The sequence below is a fragment of the Bos javanicus genome, chromosome 5 (assembly GCF_032452875.1).
Source record: "Bos javanicus breed banteng chromosome 5, ARS-OSU_banteng_1.0, whole genome shotgun sequence".
In the NCBI taxonomy this organism is placed as follows: Eukaryota; Metazoa; Chordata; class Mammalia; order Artiodactyla; family Bovidae; genus Bos; species Bos javanicus.
In genome coordinates this window covers 112,885,311-112,906,800 of record NC_083872.1, presented here as the reverse complement: position 1 = coordinate 112,906,800, position 21,490 = coordinate 112,885,311, and the positions used below count along the sequence as shown (strand labels likewise).

Genomic DNA, 21,490 nt, shown 5'->3' with positions numbered 1-21,490 from the left:
CTGTCACCCAAGCCCCATGTCCCCCACCAGGGACACCCTGCCCTTTGCCTTCCCCCAGCCCAGCCCCTGATGCTCACCTCATATTCTTCTTGCTTTAAGGGTAGGGTTGACCTATGGGAAAAGGACACAAGGTCTGGACGGGCCCAGGGTTCTCAGCCTCCCACAGACCCAGGAACCAGAGCCACAGGTTAGAGACCATGCCTGGGAGCTGGTTCCCCCAGCTCAGACCTCAGACATCACCTTGTGGACTGAGATGAGGGGACAGCAGTTTGTTTTTTATCCCCTAAATCAACACCACGCTGCCCCTCTCTTTCCTACAAAAGGATGGTGGAAGGTCCTGCTTCTGCCCCAGGCCTGGCAGCCAGGCTTTCCCAGGTGCTGCTGTGGTTTTTCAGTCGCTAAGTCATGTCCGACTCTTTGGTGACCCCATGGACTGTAGCACGCCAGGCTCCTCTGTCCTCCACTATCTCCCAGCATTCGCTCAAATTCATGTCCATCGAGTCGATGATGCTATCTAACCATCTCATCCTCTGACACCCCCTTCTCCTGTTGCCTTCAATCTTTCTCAGGATCAGGGGCTTTTCCAATGAGTTGGCTCTTCGTATCAGGTGGCCAGACTACTGGAGCTTCAGCTTCAGCATCCATCCTTCCAATGAATATTCAGGGTCGATTTCCTTTATGATTGACTGGTTTGATCTCCTTGCAGCCCAAGGGACTCGCTAGAGTCTTCTCCAGCACCACAATTCGAAAGCATCAATTCTTCAGCGCTCAGCCTTCTTTATGGTCCAATTTTCACATCCATACATGACCACTGGAATAACCATAGCTTTGACTGTATAGACCTTTCCAGGTGCACATTGCTGAGAAGGAGCTCTGGCTGGCTGTCCTCTGCCTAAGAAACCAGTCCCTGGGTACGACCATGTCCCTGCAAACCAAACTTGCAACTTCAGATTCGCAGGCAGCACCCAAAGTCTACCTTGGGGGCCATTCATTTGGGAGTCACTGCACTTTTTCTGTCCCTGCCCACAAGACACACAAACCCCAACCAATGCCCAGCACATAGAACCTAACCCTTCTTGCCAAACTCAGCAGAGTAGGTGGGACCTTAGGCACCCTCTCCTGCCAAAACAATGCCAGCTCAGAACAGCTGAGCCCAGGAGAAAGTGTGAAAGAAAGGAAGGGAGGGGAAGGGGCTTCAGGGAGAAAGGAGAAAGCAAGGAGAAAGCAAGCATGAGCCCAAGGCACATTTGTGAGGCTACAAGGCAGCACTGGAAGGGAAGCTGGGGTTTGTCTTCTGGTCTCTCATGTCACAGAGGGGAAACCAGACATTCAGAGAGGGGCAGTGACAGGCCCAAGGTCACACAGCAGGTCCAAGCCAGGGCCAGAGAGCAGGGCTGGGGCTCCTTCTACTGCCTGGAGCCACTGTGAATACCTGTGCAAAAAAGAACAGCTTAGGGACTTCCTTGGTGGCTCAGACGGTAAAGAATTCACCTGCCAATGCAGGAGATGTGGGTTCGAACCCTGGGTTGGGAAGATCCTCTGGAGAAAGAAATGGCAACCCACTCCAGTATTCTTGCCTAGAGAAATCCATGGACAGAGAAGCCTGGCAGTCTACAGTCCATGGGGTGGCAAGGAGTAAGACACGACTGAGCGACTAACACAGGGACTTCCCTGGTGGTCCAGTGGTTAAGACTCTGTGTTTCCAATGCAGGGGGCATGGGTTCAATTCCTGGTTGGTCAGGTAAGATCTCATTAAAGGCAGCCTAAGCTGGTGAGTGACAAGTGGTGAGTGGAGACCCCGGAGGTCCCCTGTGGGGAGGGGGAGGTGTCCCTGACTGTGACAGTGGGGCCGGCCACCCACCCTCTCATTTGCCGCCCACCATCAGAAACCAGGGCCTGTCCCTCCTCGCTCAGCCGTGGCTGCCCGCCGCTCTCCTCCTAACTCATCTTCCACCTCCAGCCTCTCTTCCTCCAGCCTCAGCTTCATCTTCAGTAGGTCACACTCTGTCCTTAAGGTCACCTTATTCTGGTGTTTAAGGCTCTACACAAGCCCATCACCCACCTGTCCGCAGCACTTCATGGCTCCTATGGTGTTTGGTGCCTAGAGAAGCACACGAGGTCGGCACACGAGGAAACAGCCATTTCCAAAGGAGCAGGCCTGACTGTATAACCTGTAGTCCCTCAGGAGACCAACGTGTGGGCTCCTGGGAGGGTGACCCACTGCTATACCTCCTCAGAGTTCCCCTTTGGGAAGGGGAAGGAAGACACGGAGCTAACACTGACCTCAAGCGCAACGATCTGGAGAAGGAAGGGGCATTCTCTCTGTTTCACAGACGCTGAGACCACAGAAAGCAGGGGCACCGGGACGGGGGCTGAAGACTGGGGCTTGGAGGTCCAGTTACACAGAAATCAGTGACTTGAAGATAGAATTTTTATGACAGACAGGATTCCCAAGGCCTGCCTTGTTCTCCAGAATGGCCTCTGAGCAAAACTTGGGCATTTGACCAAGATCAACGCTCTCCCCCAGATGGAAGACGAGCCCCCTGTGAAGAAGGGTGAGGCCACAGCTCTGAGCTGGCAGAAGCCAGGAAAAGTGGCCGTTTTGCAAGTTGAGGAAGGAGAGCGTGTTGTGAGAATATAAACACAGAGCAGATCATGTGTGTGTGTGTCTGTGTGTAGAAAAGGACCGAGCTTGTGCTGAAAAGGCAGGTTGCATTTTGCAGGTCTGCGTGAGCACAAAATCAGGGAGTATATGAGGGTTTGTGGGGCTTTTGCGGTGGCTCAGTGGTAAAGAATCTGCCTTCAGTGCGGGAGACACAGGAGATGTGGGTTTGATCCCTGGGTCAGGAAGACCCTCTGGAAGAGGAAATGGCAACCCATTCCGGTATTCTTGCCTGGAAAATTCCATGGACAGAGGAGCCTGGCAGGCTAACAGTCCATGGGGTCGCAAGAGTTGGACACAACTGAGCTACTGAATGACAACAATGAGGGTTCGTATGTGCAAACCCCAGTTTTGTAGGCAGTCATATTTAAGATAAAGACACAAAATGAGAAACGAAGAATTGCTAGGCAGTCTTTCAGGGCTTTGGAAAGAACTCTTACAAATGAGGGGCTGGGAGCTTACACTTCATCAGAGTCATGATAAACGTGCCTCTGAGGGTCCATTTCAGAGAGAGAAAAGAGTTAATAAAAATATTTTGTGTGTAAAGAAAAAGATGAAAAAAAAAAACAACATGGCATATGGGTACCAGGGGCAAATAATGGAAAGAAATTTGGGTTTTGGAGTCCGCAAGACCCAGGTTAGAATTCCGTCGTTTAGTAGCTGTGTGACTAAACCAGTTTCTTAACCTCTCTGAGCCTCAGCTTTCTCATCTGCAAAATGGAGATAAAACCACCTGCTTAACTGAGCCGTTGTGAAGATGAGAGAAACGACGGATGTGAAGGGCCCAGCATGGAATAGAAAGACGTGCTCAGCAAGCAAAGACTACTGACTTATTATGGGATGTGCACAGACAAGCAAGAGAATTAACAGGGAGCGTAGGAGCATGCGTGGACAGGGAGGGTAAAATGATATGCTGGACAAGGCCACAGGGTGGCCAGGGTCAGGTCAGGAAGCGTGTGCACGTGTGCAGATCATGGCTCAGGGTTAAGAGCACCCCCGGGGCCCGCCCCGCCAGCCCCTTCCCAACCTGTCCCACCTCCTCACTCCCCAACACACAGGGCAGCCAGAACAGCAAAAGCTCAGTAAGCAAGAAACGGGAGCCCTGGAGAAGATGTGCCACCCTCCGACCCCTGCCCCCCCCCCCCGCCCCAAACACACACTCACTGAATGAACTGCAGCCCCTTCTCGATGTCCGCCTTCCGTCTCTGCCTCTCCATCAGTCTCTGCGGAGAGAACGCCGTCCATCAGGAAGTCAGCAGGGCTGGTCGCCATCTACACCCGCCTTCCCACCGTGTGTTCCCTTACTCCCTGCTCACCCCATCTCACAGGGTGTCAGGGCGTCCCTGAAGGCGGTGACCCATCTCGGGGGCCACATAGACCTCCAGCGCACGGCTCTCCATCCACACCTGCACCTCCCCTGGACCCTGAGTTTGTACAGCACCTTCAATGGACAGGGGGGTTCGTGAAGGCCACCACCCCTTCCCCATACGTGGCTGGGGCTGCCAAACTGCACAGGACACCCTCAAGTTCAAGGGGAAAGTCTTGCTTTACCAGCAGGCATAGTTTAGAGAGAAGAAACACAGAAAATGCCAGCATGGCCATGATTACAGCTACAGTGTAGCATCACACGTGGGCCAGGCACTCTGTATCAGGCTCACTGAATCTGCAAGGAGGTGGGTATCTTTTTTTTTTTTTTTTGCGGTATCATGTGGCATATGGGATCTTAGTTCCCTGACCAGGGATTGAACTCATGCCCCCTGCATTGGAAGTACGGAGTCTTAACCACCAGACCTCTAGGGAAGTCTTGAGGTGGGTGTCACTTTGTCCCCATTTTACCAGGAAACTGAAGCTCAGGGAGCCCTCGTCATAAGCTGGCTGGCCTCCACCACAACCAGGCCGTGGTGGCCTGGTACCCACACCGTTTCAGTGAGATGGTGTGAATTCCCCATGTTATGGATGAGGGGAGACCAAGGCTCAGAGAGGCTGAGGGGTGGCCCAAGGCTGCAGAGCAAATGAATGGCATTGAACTCGTGCAGGGATCTGCTCCAGAGATGAAGGGAGTGAAAACGGAAGGCAGGGGTGCGTCAGGAGAAGGAGGCGCAGGCAGAGCAGCTAGGGGTCTGGTATCCCCAAGGTGAGGGCCCCCCCTCCTCCCCGGGAGCTGGAAGCTCCTGGCCAGATCCAAACAGCCTGCTGGGCTCCTCCTCCATGCCACCATGGAGCTCAGCTGATCCCGCCCAGTGACAGCCCCGAGGGGGCCAGGCCTACCCCAGGGGAGAAACTGAGTCTGGGGCACTCACTGCCCTGCTGCCCAGCACTTTCTATCCCAGCCACTTCCAGGCCCTTCCCAGGCTCTGCCCATCAAACCATTACTGTGAGAGGATTCAGGCAAGGCTCGGGGATGGGACAGCCGGGGACTGCAGGACCCCTCCGGCTTCATATCTCAGCCCCACACAACATCTTCAGAGGGCTGATATGCAGACACAGGGAGAGGGTCCTCACTGCCTCACTGGCAAAGAGGTCTAAAAAAGCATTAAAAAACACCTAACTGCTTTGGAGAGGCAGCAAGTGTACCAAATTGATACTTTCTAAAAATTCTCTGCTTCTTTGTTCTTTATTCCCCACTCCGGGTTGGACCACCTTGTCCTCACATAAGGTAAGCGGGCAGGGGGTCACTATCCCCATTTTTCAGATGAGAAGAGTGAGACACAAAGAAATCAAGTCTCTTTCCCAAGGTCACTTAACCCGTGGCTGGAACCCAGCTTGTCAGAGGCCACAGCCCTACCCACACTCCAAGCTGTGAGATGCCATGAGGCCCAGGTCAGGCAGGGTGCCCCTGAGGCTCCAAGGAGACTGATGAGAGCGTTAAGAGCGAGGAGCTCAGGCCATGGGAACCTTGGTCCGCCCGCCGGTCCATCCCAGGAGGGCTGGAGCCATGCCGCGTCTTCAGGCTCCCAGAGCAGCGCTGCTCACACCTGTTCCCACTCCAGGCAGGACTGGGGCCACTGGCAAGCACTCACTATGCGTCTGCTGGCCCTGCCAGGGCCTTGGGCCAGCACTCTGGACTCAGACCTGGGTATGAGGGCCAGCATTTGCACACCACGTGACTCTGGATCTTGGTCACATGCCTGACGGATGGGGAAAGTGGGGCTGATGGTGCTCCCGACGCGCCGGCTGTCATGGGTTCAGAAGATGACACGTGCGGAAGGCCTGGCTCGGAGCGACAGTCCAACAACCGTGCGAGTGTCTGTCATCCACTCCCTCTTCCAAAGACGCTGCGAGTGTTTCCTGGGATGGACCCAACCGGTGAGACCCTGTTCTCCTGCAGGAGGCGGGCAGCAGTGGCCCCAGGCTGCCCGTGCCTCCCCGAGCGGGCCTCTTGGTTGGTGTCCTGGCCCTCGGTGTCCCTGTCTGTGATACAAGCGCTCATCATCCTTACACCCATGCCCCACATCAGGGCTCCAGCCAGAAGGCCTGGGGGGTTTCCCGCCTCCAGGCTTTTCCCTCTGCCGTTCCTTCCGCCTATGCTGCCATGCTCCTCTATCCGCCTTGTTAATGAAACTCCATCCATCTTTTCAAGCCCGGTTCCTCCATGGAGCTGCTCCTACTCTCTCCAACAGCACTATCACACACTCAGTTATCCCATTTCCTGGGAGCCTGGGGTCAGACCCAACCCTTGCCCTGGAAGACAGGCTCATTGGGTGGAAAGACAACAGGGCAGCCCAGCACTGGCCAAGAAGCTGGGGGAGAGTGGGGGATGGGAGGGAAGAAGGACCATGCCGGCCTGGACCACCAGCAGCCCAGGGCGTGGCCAGAGTGTCTACCCCCAAAGCTGCCATGCCCATGGCCACCACACTCATGGTCTCCTCATCCGTCCCTCCCCACCACCTGGGGTGTTGCCTGCCCCCACTTCCTCAATGCCATCACAGGGGTCTTTCAAACCACAGATCAGACCCCGTCCTCCTCAGCCAAGAGCCTCTCTTGACCTTTGCTGGTCAATTTCCCCACACCAGCGCACACTTCGTGGGAACACGTGCCCTGTTGCTCCCCCACTGCGACCCCTCTGGGCCCCATTCAGCCCACGGTCTTCTCAGAAAACCTCGGGGGTCACAGACGCGTTTCTGCGTCAGCTCTCTAGGTCCTGAGGTCTGAACAGACTTAACAGAAACAAATGCTGCCTGTAACCATCCTAGCGGTAATTCCTGACAAATCTGAACCTCATGCCAGGGAATAAACATTCTCTTTATTCTCTGCCCCAGGCAGTATGAAGGCTCCGCTGCCGGTGGGCGTTAATGCGTTTCTCTGACCACCAAACTCCCAAGGCAGCAGCGCGGCCATGCGCGTGGGCTACGCAGAGGGGTTCCAATCCCCTCTGAGTGGCAGTTTCCTGCTGTGTAAATCGGAGATTACAACTAGTGCCCACCAACAGGATTAATACACAGAAGGCACCCCTGGTACACAGGGCCTGGTACACAGCAGACAATAAATGACGGCCGTTATCAGAGTTCCTATGCTGAATATTCAAGTCAACACTTGCAGTATGTCCATTACATGCAGATGAGAAGAGGAGCCTTAGAAGAGCCCCCAGCCACCTGCAATCCGCCGGAGAAATGCCACCCCATTGTGGGCCTATTGAGGATTCAGCAATGAGCAAAGGTGATAAAGTCTCCCCTTGTTTATAGAGCACATGTTCTGGGGGAGCAGGGACACCACATTTAGATTTAGGGGACTTTGGTGGTCCAGTGGCTAAGATTTCTAACACGGGGGGCCTGGTTCAATCCCTGGTCAGGGAACTAGACCCCACATGCTACAGTGAAGATCAAAGATCCTGCGTGCCGTATGCAATGAAAGACTCGGTGCACCCAAATACATTAATAAATAAATATTTTTTAAAAATCAAAGGAACAAATAGATTTAAATCATAATAATGAAGGAGAAAATAAGGAGATAGAGTGACAGGGTGCTATAATTATATAGGGGACTCGGGAACAGAGACCTCAGTGACCAGAGGGTACACGTCATTGTGAATGTTTGGGGGAAAGGAACAGTGGGTGCAAAGGTCCTGAGGTAGAAATTGGTTGGCATATTTGAGGAGGAGCAGGGAGGCCAGTGTGGATGGCCTGGGGTGGGTACTGGGGAGCATGGTGAGTAGGAAGGCTCTGCCCTACATGAAAACGTGTTGTCATTAAACAAATGAGATTTACTTAAGTTTCACTACGACCCCATCAGGCAGGAAAATAGTGCTTCCAAGAGGCTAGGGAAGTTGTTCATGACCATGTAGGGATGGTGGGACCTGGGTGAAAAGGCCTGGAGAGATGGGCCTCAGACAGCCGCCTTAACAAATGCCAGGTGAGCAAAGACAGGCCCCCCCCTCAGCCCCAGGAGGCACCGAACGCCCCACATGCCTCCCCTTTCCTCAGTTTCCCTCCCCTGGGAAGAACATTTTTACCCGTGGTTGTTATGAATTAAACGTTTGTGTCCCCGGCCAAATGCATATGTTGAAGCCCTAAGTGTGACTGACTGTACTTGGAGACACAGCCTCTGAGGAAGGAATTCAGGTTTCATGTGGTCACGAGCAGAGGGTTCTGATCCAGTGTTTTGTTCTGGCAGACTGTCTAGACGAATATAGATTTTGGTACTGAGAAGTGGGGTGCTGCTATAACAAACACTAAACATACGGAAGCGGCTTTGGAGCTGCGTGATGAGTAGAGACTGAAAAGGTTTTGAGGTGCACGCTACCAAAACCCCCTAGACTGCCATGGAAGCACTGCTGGTAAAAATGTGTGTGTGCTCAGTCGCGTCCGACTCTTTACAACCCCGTGGACTGCAGCCTGCCAGGCTCCTCTGTCCATGGGATTCTCCATGCAAGAATACTGGAGTGGGTTGCCATGCCCTCTTCCAGGGGATCTTCCCGACCCAGGGATCAAACCATAGTCTCCTGCCTCTCCGTTGGTAAAAACATGGACACGAAAGGCAATTCTGGTAAGAACTCAGATGAAAATGAAGGATAGGTTACCTGAAACTGAAGGAAAGGTGATCCTTGTTAAAAAGTGACAAAGTACTTGGCTGAACTGTGTTCTTGTCTTGGTGGAGGGTAGACTTTGCAAGTGATGAAACTGGGTATTTAGCAGAGGAGTATAGAGGCAGCGGGTCTAAGCCAAGTCTAAGCCAAGTCTAGAAGTGTTGGCACGGGTCCTCCTTATTGCTTATGCTAAAATGCAGAGAAGAGAGATAAATGGAAGGAGGGATTGTTTAACAAAAGGAACCAGAACTATCCATATCTATAGCCAGAATGTATCCATATTGCAAAAAAAATGAGGAGTGTTCTGAAAAGCACACCAGAACAACTGTTTGGTGTGTGGCTGAACAACTGTTTGGTAAGGAGATTAGTACAGCTCAAACCAGCCATCAGCAGAAATCAGAAACAGAGATGGGATTATGGCAGCAGAAATAATGCCAGTCTGAACTGAAGGGGACAGAGAAAACTGAATGGCAGAATGAAGGCAGGCTGTCATTAAAAAGAATGAAATAACTTCATCTGCAGCAACATGGATGGATCTAGAGATTGTCATACTGAGTGGAGTCAGTCAGACAGGGAAGGAGAACCATCGTATGGCATCTTTATATGTGGAATCTAAAAAGAAATGATACAGAATGAACTTACAAAACAAAAAGAGACTCACAGACTTAGAAAACAAACGTATGGCTGCCAGATAGTTAGGGACTTCAGGAAGGTCATATACACACTGCGATATTTAAAATGGATCACCCCCAAGGACCTACTGTAGAGCACACGGAACTCTGCTCAATGTCAGGTGCCAGCCTGGATGGGAGCGGGGTTTGGGGGAGAATGGATACATGTGTGTGTGGTTGAGTGGCTTCACTGTTCACCAGAAACTACCACAACCCTGTTCATAGGCTACACCCCAATACAAATAAAAAGCTTAAAGTCTGGGGGGAAAGAGATCATGTTTCTTCTTGAGCTTAAAAGAAAAAAAAAGAGTGAAGAGAAGGCTGGAGGACTTCTGAAATTCTACAGGACAAGACAACAGAGCTATGTGGCTACATACATGCTCTATTCTTTAAGAAAAAGGAAATATAACCCTAAGGTGATTCAGGGATCATCAGGGCCACCTGCTCCATTTCAAAGGGTGGGGCCACTGCTTCCTTTTCTACAAGCCCAGAGTCTTGGGGGCGGCAAAGTGCTGGCAGAACTGTGGGGGTGATGCTGCGCCCCAGGGGCCCAGGAAGGAGGAACATCAAACCAAAGAAGATGCTTCTCAAGCCTTAAAATCAAATGGAATTTGCCCCCCTGGGCTTTGTACATACTCGGAAACTGTGACCTCTTTCTTCTTTCCCGTGAATCCCTTTGAGAAGGAGAATGTGTCCCATGCCCATCCCACCACTGTGCTTTGAAAGCTTGTGATTTGCCTGGTTTCACAGGTTCACAGCCGGAGAGGAATTCTACTTCAGGATGAATCATCCCTCTTGTCTCAACCATATCTGATTCAGATGAGACTCTGGACTTGACAGTTGATGCAGGAACGAGTTGATAATTTGGGGGTTAATGTGATGGAATGAATCCATTTTGCATGTGATGAGACCATGAATTTTGGGGAAGTGGGAAGAGTAGAATCTACGGACTGAATGTTTGTGTTCCCCGCAAACCACATGTTGGCAGCCCTAACCACAAATGTGACTGTTAGGAAATAGGGCCTCGAAGGAGGTGATTAAGGTTAAATGAGACTATAAGGGTAGGCTCCTGGTCTGATAGGATTAATTCCTTTATTAGAAGAGACACCACACAGTTCTCCCTCCCTCTCCCTACAGGCAGGCATCACCAAGAAAAGGCCAGACGAGGCCAGTGAGAAGGCAGCTAGCCGTCTGTAAGAAGGAAGAGAGTGCTCAGTAGAAACCAAATCTGCCAGCACCTTGATCTGGGTCATCTATGCTCCAGAACTGTGAGAAAATAAATGTCTGCTGTTTAAGCCACCCAGGCTATAAGATTTTGTTACAGCAGCCACAGCGGACGAAGACAGTGGTTAAAAGATCACTGGTTCTCAGCCAAAGAGGGAGTGAGCTCCTCCAGGGTGAGGGTCAGGCACGGCTTGGAGAGGGCACTTGGTGAAAGAGCAAGGAGCATGTAAGCCAAATAAATCTTGTTTCCCTCTAAAGAAAAAAGTCCAAGGAGAAAACCAAGGCCCCAATCTCCCCAGAATCCCACCACCAGACTGGGCGGTCCCCTCCCCCCAGCTCTGGGTCCAGATTCTGGTAATTTAGGAATTCTAAGTGGGACCTGACTCAAATGAGCTCGTCTCAGAAATACAGCTGTGAATTAAAAGAGCCAACAGAAAACGATTCCGTCAATATGTCAGCATGGTATGTGACCTCATACCCAGGGGCATGCTGGTTCAAATCCAAGATCTGGCTCCCTATTAACTGCATATGAGCTGCTTAATTTCTCAGTGTCTGACTTCCCTCGCCTCTAAAACAGGAATAGTAGCTACTGTCAGGGGTTGTTGTGAAAGTTCAATGACATGTTTGACACAAGATATGCATTCTGAAGGAGATCAGCTCTGGGATTTCTTTGGAAGGAATGATGCTAAAGCTGAAACTCCAGTACTTTGGCCACCTCATTGGAAGAGTTGACTCATCGGAAAAGACTCTGATGCTGGGAGGGATTGGGGGCAGAAGGAAAAGGGGACGACAAAGGATGAGATGGCTGGATGGCATCACTGACTCGATGGACATGAGTCTGAGTGAACTCCAGGAGTTGGTGATGGACAGGGAGGCCTGGCATGCTGCGATTCATGGGGTCTCAAAGAGTCAGACACGACTGAGCGACTGAACTGAACTGAACTGAACTGATTTTTATTCTATAATTATTATGATTACTTAAAAAGAGGAGCAAAGAACATAAAACAGGAAATTCACAGGAAACACACTGCAACTACAGAGTCACGACTAGAGAAAAGCCCTTGCAGCAACAAAGACCCAGCACAATAAAAAATAAATAAAATTATTATGATAATTAAAAAAATAAGACGGGCAAAGAATATAAACAGGAAATTCACAGGAACATAACTCATTAAGAAAAGATACTCAGAGGACTTCCCTAGTGCTTCAGTGGTTAAGAATCCACCTGCCAATGCAGAGAACACAAGTTCTATCCCTGGTCTGAGAAGATCCCACATGCTCCGGGGCAACTAAGCCCATGCACCATAATTATTGAGCCCTATAGCCCTGCGCTCCACGACAAGAGAAGCCACTGCAGTGAGAAGCCTGTTCTCTGCAACTAGAGAAAGCTCACACACTGCAGTGAAGACTCAGCACAGCCAAAATAAATAAATATAATTTAAAGAAAAAAAAAACGTGTTAAAACAACAAGATAACTCTTTTCACCTATGAGGCTAATGAAAGAAGAGAGCCTGGTCAATGAGGTGAAGGAAAGAGCAGTCTCCAACACCGTAACGCACTCAGCCTGTGAACTGGTGAGGTCTCTGTGAAGCAACACCTACCAAAATGAGCAAGCTGCCTACCCAGCAGCCAGCATCACTTCCTCTGTCTGCACACAGCCGGGCAGGTGAACCTGCACTGGGCTAAACCGATCATAATGGTTCTTTTCCTTACCAGTGATTGGCTTGGGCAAGGGCATGTGACATCATCCTGGCCAATAGGAAGGAGGGGACATCAGCCAAGGGGCTTCTGGAAAAGATTTCCTTCACACTTAAAATGGGACTGTACCTAGAGGGGTCGGATAGGGAGGGAAATGGCGGGGTGGGGGGTTCAAAAAGGAGGGGATATATGTATACCTATGGCTGATTCATGTTGAGATTTGACAGAAAACAACAAAATTCTGTACAGCAATTAACCTTCAAGAAAAATTTTAAAAAAACCTTAAAAATAATAAATAAAATGGGAGTGCAGTGATTATCCCTTTTTCTGGTACTGTATAACTAGAAGCAACCTTAATGTCCATCAGTAAAGAACTGGTTTAATCAAACTACTACATTATGGAATACAACCAGCTATTTAATCTATAGGTACTGTCATGGCAATGCCTCTGTACATGGTTGAGAAAGGAAAAAAAGAAACAGATTTCAGAACATTTGGGTTTGTATGATTACATCTGTGTGTAATGTGTGTTTATATAAAGAAGGCATTTGAGAGAATATTCTCCAGTTTCACTGGTTCTTTCTGGGAACTAGGATCTGCCAAGAGGCAAGAGCACACAGACCACGTTCCCTTCTGCTTTAAATGCCTCAGCAGGGTTTGGACATTTTGCAGGGAGAAAGTATTTGCCTTGTAATCTAAAATACAAAATGAGATGACTGACTTGACGCCAACAGCAGGACAGGGGCCAAATGGGAACCAGGAGCCTGATTTTAAACCCAGTGCTCTGGGACTGCCAAAGCATCCGTGGACTGTCCTTCCTAAGAAAAAGACCAAACCATTGACCTGGGAGCCACGAAGGAAACCCGATGTTTTTCCCACTTTGGAGAAGGGTTTGAAGATGACAGAATTTTAGAGACTCAGATCTTCCTCAGACCAGGCAGGGACTATGCTAGGTTCTCCAAAATCTCAACGTCTGGCCCATGTTTGACATAGAGCAAGTGTTCAGGAAATGGTGGTTTGGATGAAAAAGAAATGGATGAATGAGTATCAATTCATTCAATCCAAGCATTACATAGATAAGAATGAATGAGTGTTGAATAAATGAATGAAAAAACTGATACCAAGATACACAATCAGGTAATAATATTTCCTCAGTGATTATGATGTTCCAGGGACTGTCATGATCCCTATACACATAATACCTTTCTTTTTTTTTTTAATATTTATTTTTAATTGGAGGATAATTGCTTTACAATATTGTGTTGGTTTCTGCCATCTATCAGCATGAATCAGTCTTAAGTATACATATGTCCCCTCCCTTTTGAGCCTCCCTCTCACCCTCCCTTGTAGCTTAGTCGGTAAAGAATCTGCCTGCAGTGCAGGAGACCTGGGTTCAATCCCTGGGTTGGGAAGATCTCCTGGAGAAGGAAATGGCAACCCACTCCAGTATCCTTGCCTGGAAAATCTCATGGACAGAGGAGCCTGGTGGGTTGCAGTCCATGGAGTCACAAAGAGTCGGCATGACTAAGCGACTAACACTTACTTACCCACCTCCCACCCCACATAATACCTTTCTTAAGACTTGCATAATCCTATGACATCGGGACTACTATCATTCCCATTTTGTGGAGAAGCAGAGGGCACAGAGAAGTTAAGTGACTTACCCAAGGTCACACAGCTGGAACTAGGCAGAACTGGGATTCAAACCCTAGCAGCCTGGCCCTCAAGCCCACGCACATGGCCGTTACCTTTAGTGTTGCCCGTTAAGCAAAGAGACCTAGCCCCAGGAACCTCCATCTGTCATCGCACTCAAGTCTTCCTCACCCCTCAAAATAATTCCCTCCTCAGATCCCGAATCCCCTTCTGGCGAGCACAAACTTGATTCCCTCTCTTGGTCACATTCTGTGAAAGAGTTGTCTATTCTGTCTCCACATCTACACTTCCCACTCCACTCCCCAACTCACGACAAGCCCACGCTCACTCCACTGAGGGTGCTTGCCAAGGATCCTCCTCGTCCCAGGGACCTCCTACCTGCTCAGTCCAGGAGGGGCCAGTTTTTCACTGGCCTTTTCTGGGACTGCTGGCTGCATCTGTGGGTCCTTGTCCTCGTCCGCCCAGGTCTTCAGCTTCAGGGACAGTGCTCTTGGTCTCCTCACTCCACCTGCTCCCCCTAGATGAGCTCTTGCATTTCATGATCTCATGAGTCATGTCGATGACTCACAAATCTATTCCTCCCACCAGGCTCACCCCCTCCCCAATATTTCAGATTCGCGTCTTTTACTTTGTGGGAAATGCTACCCAGATGCCCAATACCCAGGCTGCTTATGACTTCTGTGCCTTTCCTAATCCTGAACCCTCTACCTGGAATGCCCTCCCCCTCCCCAGCCACACCCCCAGCCAACTCCTACTCATCCTTTAAGACCCAACATGGATGCCTCCGTGTTCAGAAAGTCCTCCTTGGTACCCATTCCAGTTGAGCTGAGTGTTCTTTCCGACTCAATACATTCCAGACTTAACTCAGCAGCTTCTCCCCTAATCCTGCTCCTCCTCCGTCATTCTCCAACTCTAGTTATAGATCCAACCATCATCCTTCTCTCAGTCAATCTCCAATTCCAGCTTTACCTCTGAAACGCTTGTCCACACTTCTCCCACCACCTCCACAAGCAGGCCTTCCATCACCTCTGACCATTGTGCTCCCTGCAATCTGCTGCCATTTGCTGGTCAGGGATCTCTGTCTAATTCACATATCAGCATCACTCCCTTGCTCAAAACCCTTCCAGATGCGTGCACACACCCACATGGATGTAGGTTTAAAAAAATGTGAGGACTTCCCTGGTGATCCAGTGGCTAGGATTCGACCCTCCCAATGCAGGTGGCCCAGGTTCAATCCCTGGTCAGGGAACTAGATCCCACAGGCCACAACTAAGAGTCTACATGTCACAGTGAAGTTCCTGAGCACCGAGCACCGTACAACTAAGACCCAGCGCAGCCAAATAAATAATAAATCAATTAAAAAAAAAAAAGGTGAAAAGTGAATAAGCTCTGTGGTCCAGTAATGTACCAATGTCATTTTTCTGATTTTGATATTGGCTATATATCACCATCAAGGGAAGCAGAGTAAAGGGAACCCTTTGTTACCATTTTCGCGACTTCCTGTGAATAAAAAGTTAAAAACAAACAAAACCTTCCATGACACCCACTACCAGGAGGACAAAGGCCAGGCTGTTCATCCAGGGCACACAGAGCCCGTGGCCCGGTCTGGAATGTGACATTCCAGCAACTTTGGACCACGCAGCTTCCTGTTCAAGCTGCCGGCTCTTTCTAGAACAACCCTGATTAACGCCTGTTTCTTAAAGCTCAGCTGAGGTGGCTTTTCTACCAGGAAGGCTGTCTGCCCCAAAGTCCACCCTAGCACAGCTCCCCAAGCTCACAAGCACGGCAGCGATCCTAGTTAACTGAAAGTATGTGCTCATATTCCCATTCTCTCCCTAAACTAGGTGCTCCTTGAACGAAGAAGCTGTATCTGCTTTATCTCTCAGCAGCACAGAAAAATACACTCAGAGTAAGTACAGTCTCATGAAAGCTGGAATAAAAGTGAAGATGCAGAGTTCAGTCACCATTTATTGAGCACTTTCTCTTACCGGATATTATTCTGAGTTGTTTGTTCAGTTGCTAAGTCTTGTCTGACTCTTGGGAAACCCCGTGGGCTGGAGCCAGCCAGGCTCCTCTGTCCATGGGATTTCCCAGGCAAGAACACTGGAGTGGGTTGCCATTTCCTTCTCCATGGAATCTTCCCGACCCAGGGATTGAACCTGCATCTCCTGTATTGGCAGGGGGATTCTTTACCACTGAGCCACCAGGGAAGCCCTGGTGAGCTTTAACTATAATGCTATACTAAGATACTATCCAATAAAATAAATTAATTTTAAAAAGATACTATATACCAATAGAGTAAGATACTATATACCAAGAGAGTAAGATACTATATACCAAGAGAGTAAGATACTATATGTAACATACTATAAGACACTATATATAACATACTATAAGACACTATATATAACATTAAGTATACCGCTTAATCCTTATAACACTCCTTAGGAAGGTACCACTATTACCCTCATTTTACAGATGAGGAAACCAAGGCACAAAGAGATGAAGTGACCTGCCAGGGTTAGTTACTAAGTGATGAAACTGGGCTTTGAACTCTGGCAGTGGGTTCTGGGGCTCAGATAGTGTCACCTCCCAACTCAAAAGTGCTCCCCCACCCCCACAGGCTGCCTTCAGCCTGGACCTGCACTCCACCTCCCCCTCCAACCCCCGGCACTCACCGCCCCACCACAGTGTGCAGACAGGTTACACACCACACGAACACTATCTGAGCTTACGTCATCTCCATGCCTGGCACTTCTCCTGACTCACCAGGCCCTCGACGGCTACCCAGAGAGACCGGGAAGGCTTTAATTCCATGGTCTCTGACCTCACTCGTCAGCTCGCCGGGTCTGCATTTATCCCTTCCCCTCATCCTCCTCCATCCCCCATCTGTCCAATGGACAACCCTCTGCTCCAGGGAAGTCATTTCTGGAGGTCATCTGCTGGGTGTCCAGCCACTTCTATGGCAGGAGTTTTGAACCTGGGTCCCAAGGAGAGAACTCAGGGGTCTGTGACCTTTTTTCAGGGGTCTGGGAAAACACAACTTTTTTCACAAACTTCTACCTCATACTGACCATTCCCCTCCAATTAGGAACACAGGAAAAACACCCCAAGAGCGCCAGGCACAGAAATCACAGCTTTTTCCCTGTCACATTTCAGCTGCTGCAGACACAACAAAATCTTGGTTCACGCTCACCCCAACTTTGAAATTTTGGTAGTTACATAGACTCACTGCTAGTTCTTATTTTTTAGTGCAATGATTTAAAAGAGACCCAAACTGTAGTTCAAGAGCATGGATTTCCTTGGTAATCCTGTGTGTTTTTACCATATGCATCTAGAAAGAGTATTCTGAGAAGGCATTCATGGATGCCCCAGGCTGCCTGACAGGTCTGCAGTACAGAGGGGCTTGAGAAGCCCTGCTCTCAGGATCAGGTTATTTATCCCCACAGTAATCTCAAAAATAGGTGCTCTTATCCCCACTTTCCACCCAAAAGCGAGGCCTATAAAAGTAAAGTCTTTTTATTAAAAAAATAAAGAAATTTGAGGACTTCCCTGGTGGTCCAGTGGTTAAGACTCTGTACTTCCAATGCAGGGGGTGCAGGTTCGATCCTTGGCCGGGGAACTAAGATCCCACATGCAGCGTGGAGCGGCCAAAAAACAAAAAATGAGGCTTGGAGTGCTCTGTGACTTGTCCAAGGCCACACTGCTCCCAGGGAAGCGGGCTGCACGTATGTTCAGGAATGGACATGCAATGGATACCCACAGGCCTCAGCAACCTGTAATTTGTTTCTTTTAATTGGCCACCTTGAACAGAAACCAAGGTTCAAGAAACTTGCCCCAGGCCTCCTCCGGCGCGCCACCATAAGCCAAAGTAAAAGCAAGCATCAGCAGCAAGGCCTAATCCCCACCCTTCTGCAGCACCCTGGCTCCAAATGGCTTTGATTCAATACTTTCTTCACCTTGTCTTTCTTCTTCCCAGCAACCTAAGGGCCCAATTGCACAGAAGGGTTCAAACCTACATCTCTCTCCAGGGAACCAACGCTCTGCTCCTGCTTCTCCATCAAGACCCACCTGCTATGCTGCTCAAGTGAGACATTTGAACAATAACTCTTTTGTTTTATTTTTTTTTTTAATAGAAAAGTAACAGAAGCTTACTCTTGGGAGTTATGGGCATGCACACATTAAAAAAAAAAAAAACAGAACTCAACCAGGGTCCCAGAGCTCCGACTGACTGCTTACTATTCTTTTTTTTATTTTTTTGAGCAATTTGAAGTCACTGCTCCTGTTCATGGGAGAAGAAATCCTTGTGGTCCTAACACCTGAGCACCAAGAGTTTCATGAGCTGCTCTGCCTGCATCATGGGCTGAAGAGAGGCCAGAGCAGTGCAAAGGGCCCCGAGCTGGGTTCCCATCATAGCCCTGACTCATGCTAGCTTTCATGGCATCAGTCTGAGCATCTGTTTTGTCCTTTATAGGATGGACCTAATGATATCCACCTTGCAAGATTAATGATGACACCTGTGTGCTCAGTCGTGTCCGACTCCTAGAGCCTATGGACTGAGCCTACCAGGCTCCTCTGTCCATGGGATTCTCCAGGCAAGAATACTGGAGTGGGTTGCCATTTCCTCCTCCAGGGGATCTTCCCAACCCACAGATGGAACTCGCATCTCCTGCACTGGCAGGTGGGTTCTTTACCGCCGAGCCACCAGGGAAGCCCTGCTTTCTGTCTAGGCCACTCTTTCTGGGCAAGGGCTCTTCTGGACCACTCTGCTACTACTGTTCATTTACTCAACAAACAAGCACAGAACACCTTTGAGTGCAGTGGGCTCTACCGGAGCCGAGGGAATGAGATTAATGAAGTCCCTGGCCTTGGGGAGCTTGTGGTTCAGGCGTGGAAAAACAAATAAAAAGGTCAGTGTTAAATGCACAAGACAAGCAGAGATATAGATAAGAGCTACACAGAGACTAAAATAGGGAACGTGGCAGGGAATGACGGGGGTGGGGCGGCTGGGAGCTTAGGGAAGGCCTGTCCTGAGAGGTGGCATTTAAGAGACAAGGAGCCAGTCACGGGGACACGGGAGGTGGGTAAGGGCGCACCTGGCACCGGGTGCAGCTTGGGGAATGGCCCTGAGGTGGGAACAAGCTTAGAATGTTCAAGGAAGAGACAGAAGGCCAGTTGAGGCTGCAGGACTGGAACGAGAGCAGGTCAAGCAGGAAGCAAAAGGGGCAGGGGACAGGCTGGAGCTGGTCAGAGAGCTACACGCAGGTCACTCTGTGCGAGAGCCAGCTCTGTGCTCCACGTGTGCTGGGAAACCACCAGAAGGTTTTCAGCAGAGGACTGACAATCTCATCTATTTTTTAAAATATTTATTATTATTATTATTATTTTATATATTGGCTGTGTGGCATGCAGGATCTTAGTTCCCTGACCAGGGATCGAACCCATGCCCCCTGCAGTGGAAGTGCAAGTCTTAACTATTGGGCCATGAGGGAAGTCCTGACAGGGTCTCCTTTAAATTTTGAGAAGACCCCTTGGCTGCTGCCTTGGGAGTGGGTCCTAAGAGGCAAAAGTAGAAGGTTAGGAGGCTGCCTGCTGTTGTGGTCAAGGCCCAGATCAAGGCGGGCAGTGGAGAAGATTCAGGAACATTCTGGAGGTTATTCAGTATTCATGGCCATCACACTGGGTGGTCTTTATAACTTTCAAAGTTCCTTCATTTAAGTTTCAGAGCCAACCTGAGGCAGATGGGACTGAATCAGCAAGGCCATTTCACAGACCAGAAGACCAAGGCCAAGACTGAGGAGGTGCTGGTGCCCCGCTCACGCAGCTAGTGTGTGCTGGAGCGGGGAACGAAAGCCAGGACTTTGGACCCCTCTGCCTGCAGAGGGACAGGGTTTGACACGGAATGCTCCAGAGCTTAGAGGAGCCTCTGAAAAGGGTCACAGTCTCGACCTTTGCCTGCAGCCCTCAGGGAAGTGCTCGATAGACACTTGCTGGCTGACCCCAGCTCTCGGTCTCAGGGTATCTGACACCCGGTTGGTCCCCTCTCTGAGTCACACTGTGGACAAAGCAGGAAGAATTGGAGGGTGGGTGGGTCGCCCCTTGGTTTCTTTTGACTAACAGAGATTTCTCTTATCATGAAGGATTATCATGAGGATGAATGAGAGACTAGACACACATGTCAGATAACTAGGGTTTCCAGGCAGGTAAGAAAAGAGCTCAAGGGACTTTACTGGTGGTCCAGTGGTTGAGAGTCCACTGTGCAATGCAAGGGACACAGGTTCAATCCCTAGTTAGGGAACTAAGATCCCATGTGCTGCGGGACAACCAAGACCGCACGCTCAGGAGCCTGTGTGCCACAACTAGAGAGTCCTCGTGCCGCAAGGAAAGATTCCACATGACACAATGAAGATCTTGCAACTAAAACCCCATACAGCCACATCGATAAATAAATATTTTGAAAAGGAAAAGCAAAGAGCTCCCTGGAAACTGAAACAGCTTGACAGCATCTCTCTGGCAGGGCAGCTAAGACCTCCGACTCGGGCTCGGGCTCCCCCTGACCCTCCTGCTCTACCTCAGTCGTATGATCTGGGAACCTTAGTCTTCTCTTCTGCAAAATGGGGCTGCTAGCAGGTTTGGTAACAGAAGGCACACAGAAAGCACAAGTACAGTGTGGGCACACAGCTGCGTCCAGCTGTGGTGGTTGCTGGCGCTGTAGCCGCTGTGCCCATCAAGCTTGAATCTCAGGCTTTGATCCGGAGCTCAGGAAATGCTGCTGAACTGAAGTCAACTCTAGACAGCTCCTGGATGCAGAAAGGCTGCCTCCCCTTCCCTCTGGGCCTCCAAGGCCTGATGGTAAAATGGCGTTAACACACCTGCAGAAGCCATCAGGGCGCTTGCAAAGAAACAGACTTACTAGGAGAAATAAATAAGGTGGGAAGGAGCCCCATAGCTGGTGTTGACAGAGAAAAGGAAAACGAGCCCGTTTTCTATGGACCATTAAATGTGATGAAAGGAGCTGGCTTCCGTGGAGGCTCCAGGGAGCTGACACATAGCCGTCACTTCATCAACCCCAGCTGAAGTTGCAGTCAGACTTCCTCAGAGGACACCTCCACCCTCTGCTGTCTCAACTGTACCACCACCGGCCCCACGAGTCTCCTGCCTCCCTCCTGCCTAGCCTCACCTGGTCCCCAAGTGGGCCAACTCAAGAGCCAGACTGCCCCGGTTTGCCCTCCAGCTCTGCCACTTACAGGATGACATTTAACCTTTCTGTGCCACAATTTCTCCATCTGTAAAATGGGGATAATTGTAGCACCCACCTGTATATGGCTATCATAAAGATTCAATAAGCTTATCCAGGAGAAAGCACTCATAACAGCTGGCCACTAGCTAATCGCTGGATTGGTGTTTGTGAAGTTACTAAAAAAATTTAAACTCCCCTGCTGCTGCTGCTAAGTCGCTTCAGTCGTGTCCGACTCTGTGCGACCCCATAGACAGCAGCCCACCAGGCTCCCCTGTCCCTGGGATTCTCCAGGCAAGAACACTGGAGTGGGTTGCCATTTC

General features: G+C 49.9%; 1 protein-coding gene and 1 non-coding gene across 8 annotated transcripts in view; one reads left to right on the top strand and one right to left on the bottom strand.

The window, feature by feature from the left end:
- Positions 1 to 21,490, bottom strand: part of ZC3H7B (zinc finger CCCH-type containing 7B) — a 69,528-nt gene that overhangs the window by 29,753 nt on the left and 18,285 nt on the right. For 6 of the 7 annotated variants that reach the window (XM_061418633.1, XM_061418634.1, XM_061418631.1 and 3 more), the window contains exons 2-3: positions 3,827 to 3,885; positions 78 to 111 (exon numbers count right to left, since the gene is read on the bottom strand). In XM_061418633.1, the coding sequence (XP_061274617.1) occupies positions 78 to 111; positions 3,827 to 3,879 (87 nt within the window). In that variant the 5' untranslated portion in view covers positions 3,880 to 3,885. Of the gene's footprint in view, positions 1 to 77; positions 112 to 3,826; positions 3,886 to 8,678; positions 8,874 to 21,490 lie in introns of all 7 variants that reach the window. The other variant, XM_061418632.1, reaches the window with a different exon arrangement.
- Positions 17,480 to 17,552, top strand: TRNAG-UCC (transfer RNA glycine (anticodon UCC)). The gene has a single exon. It is a non-coding gene; the product is annotated as a tRNA-Gly (tRNA).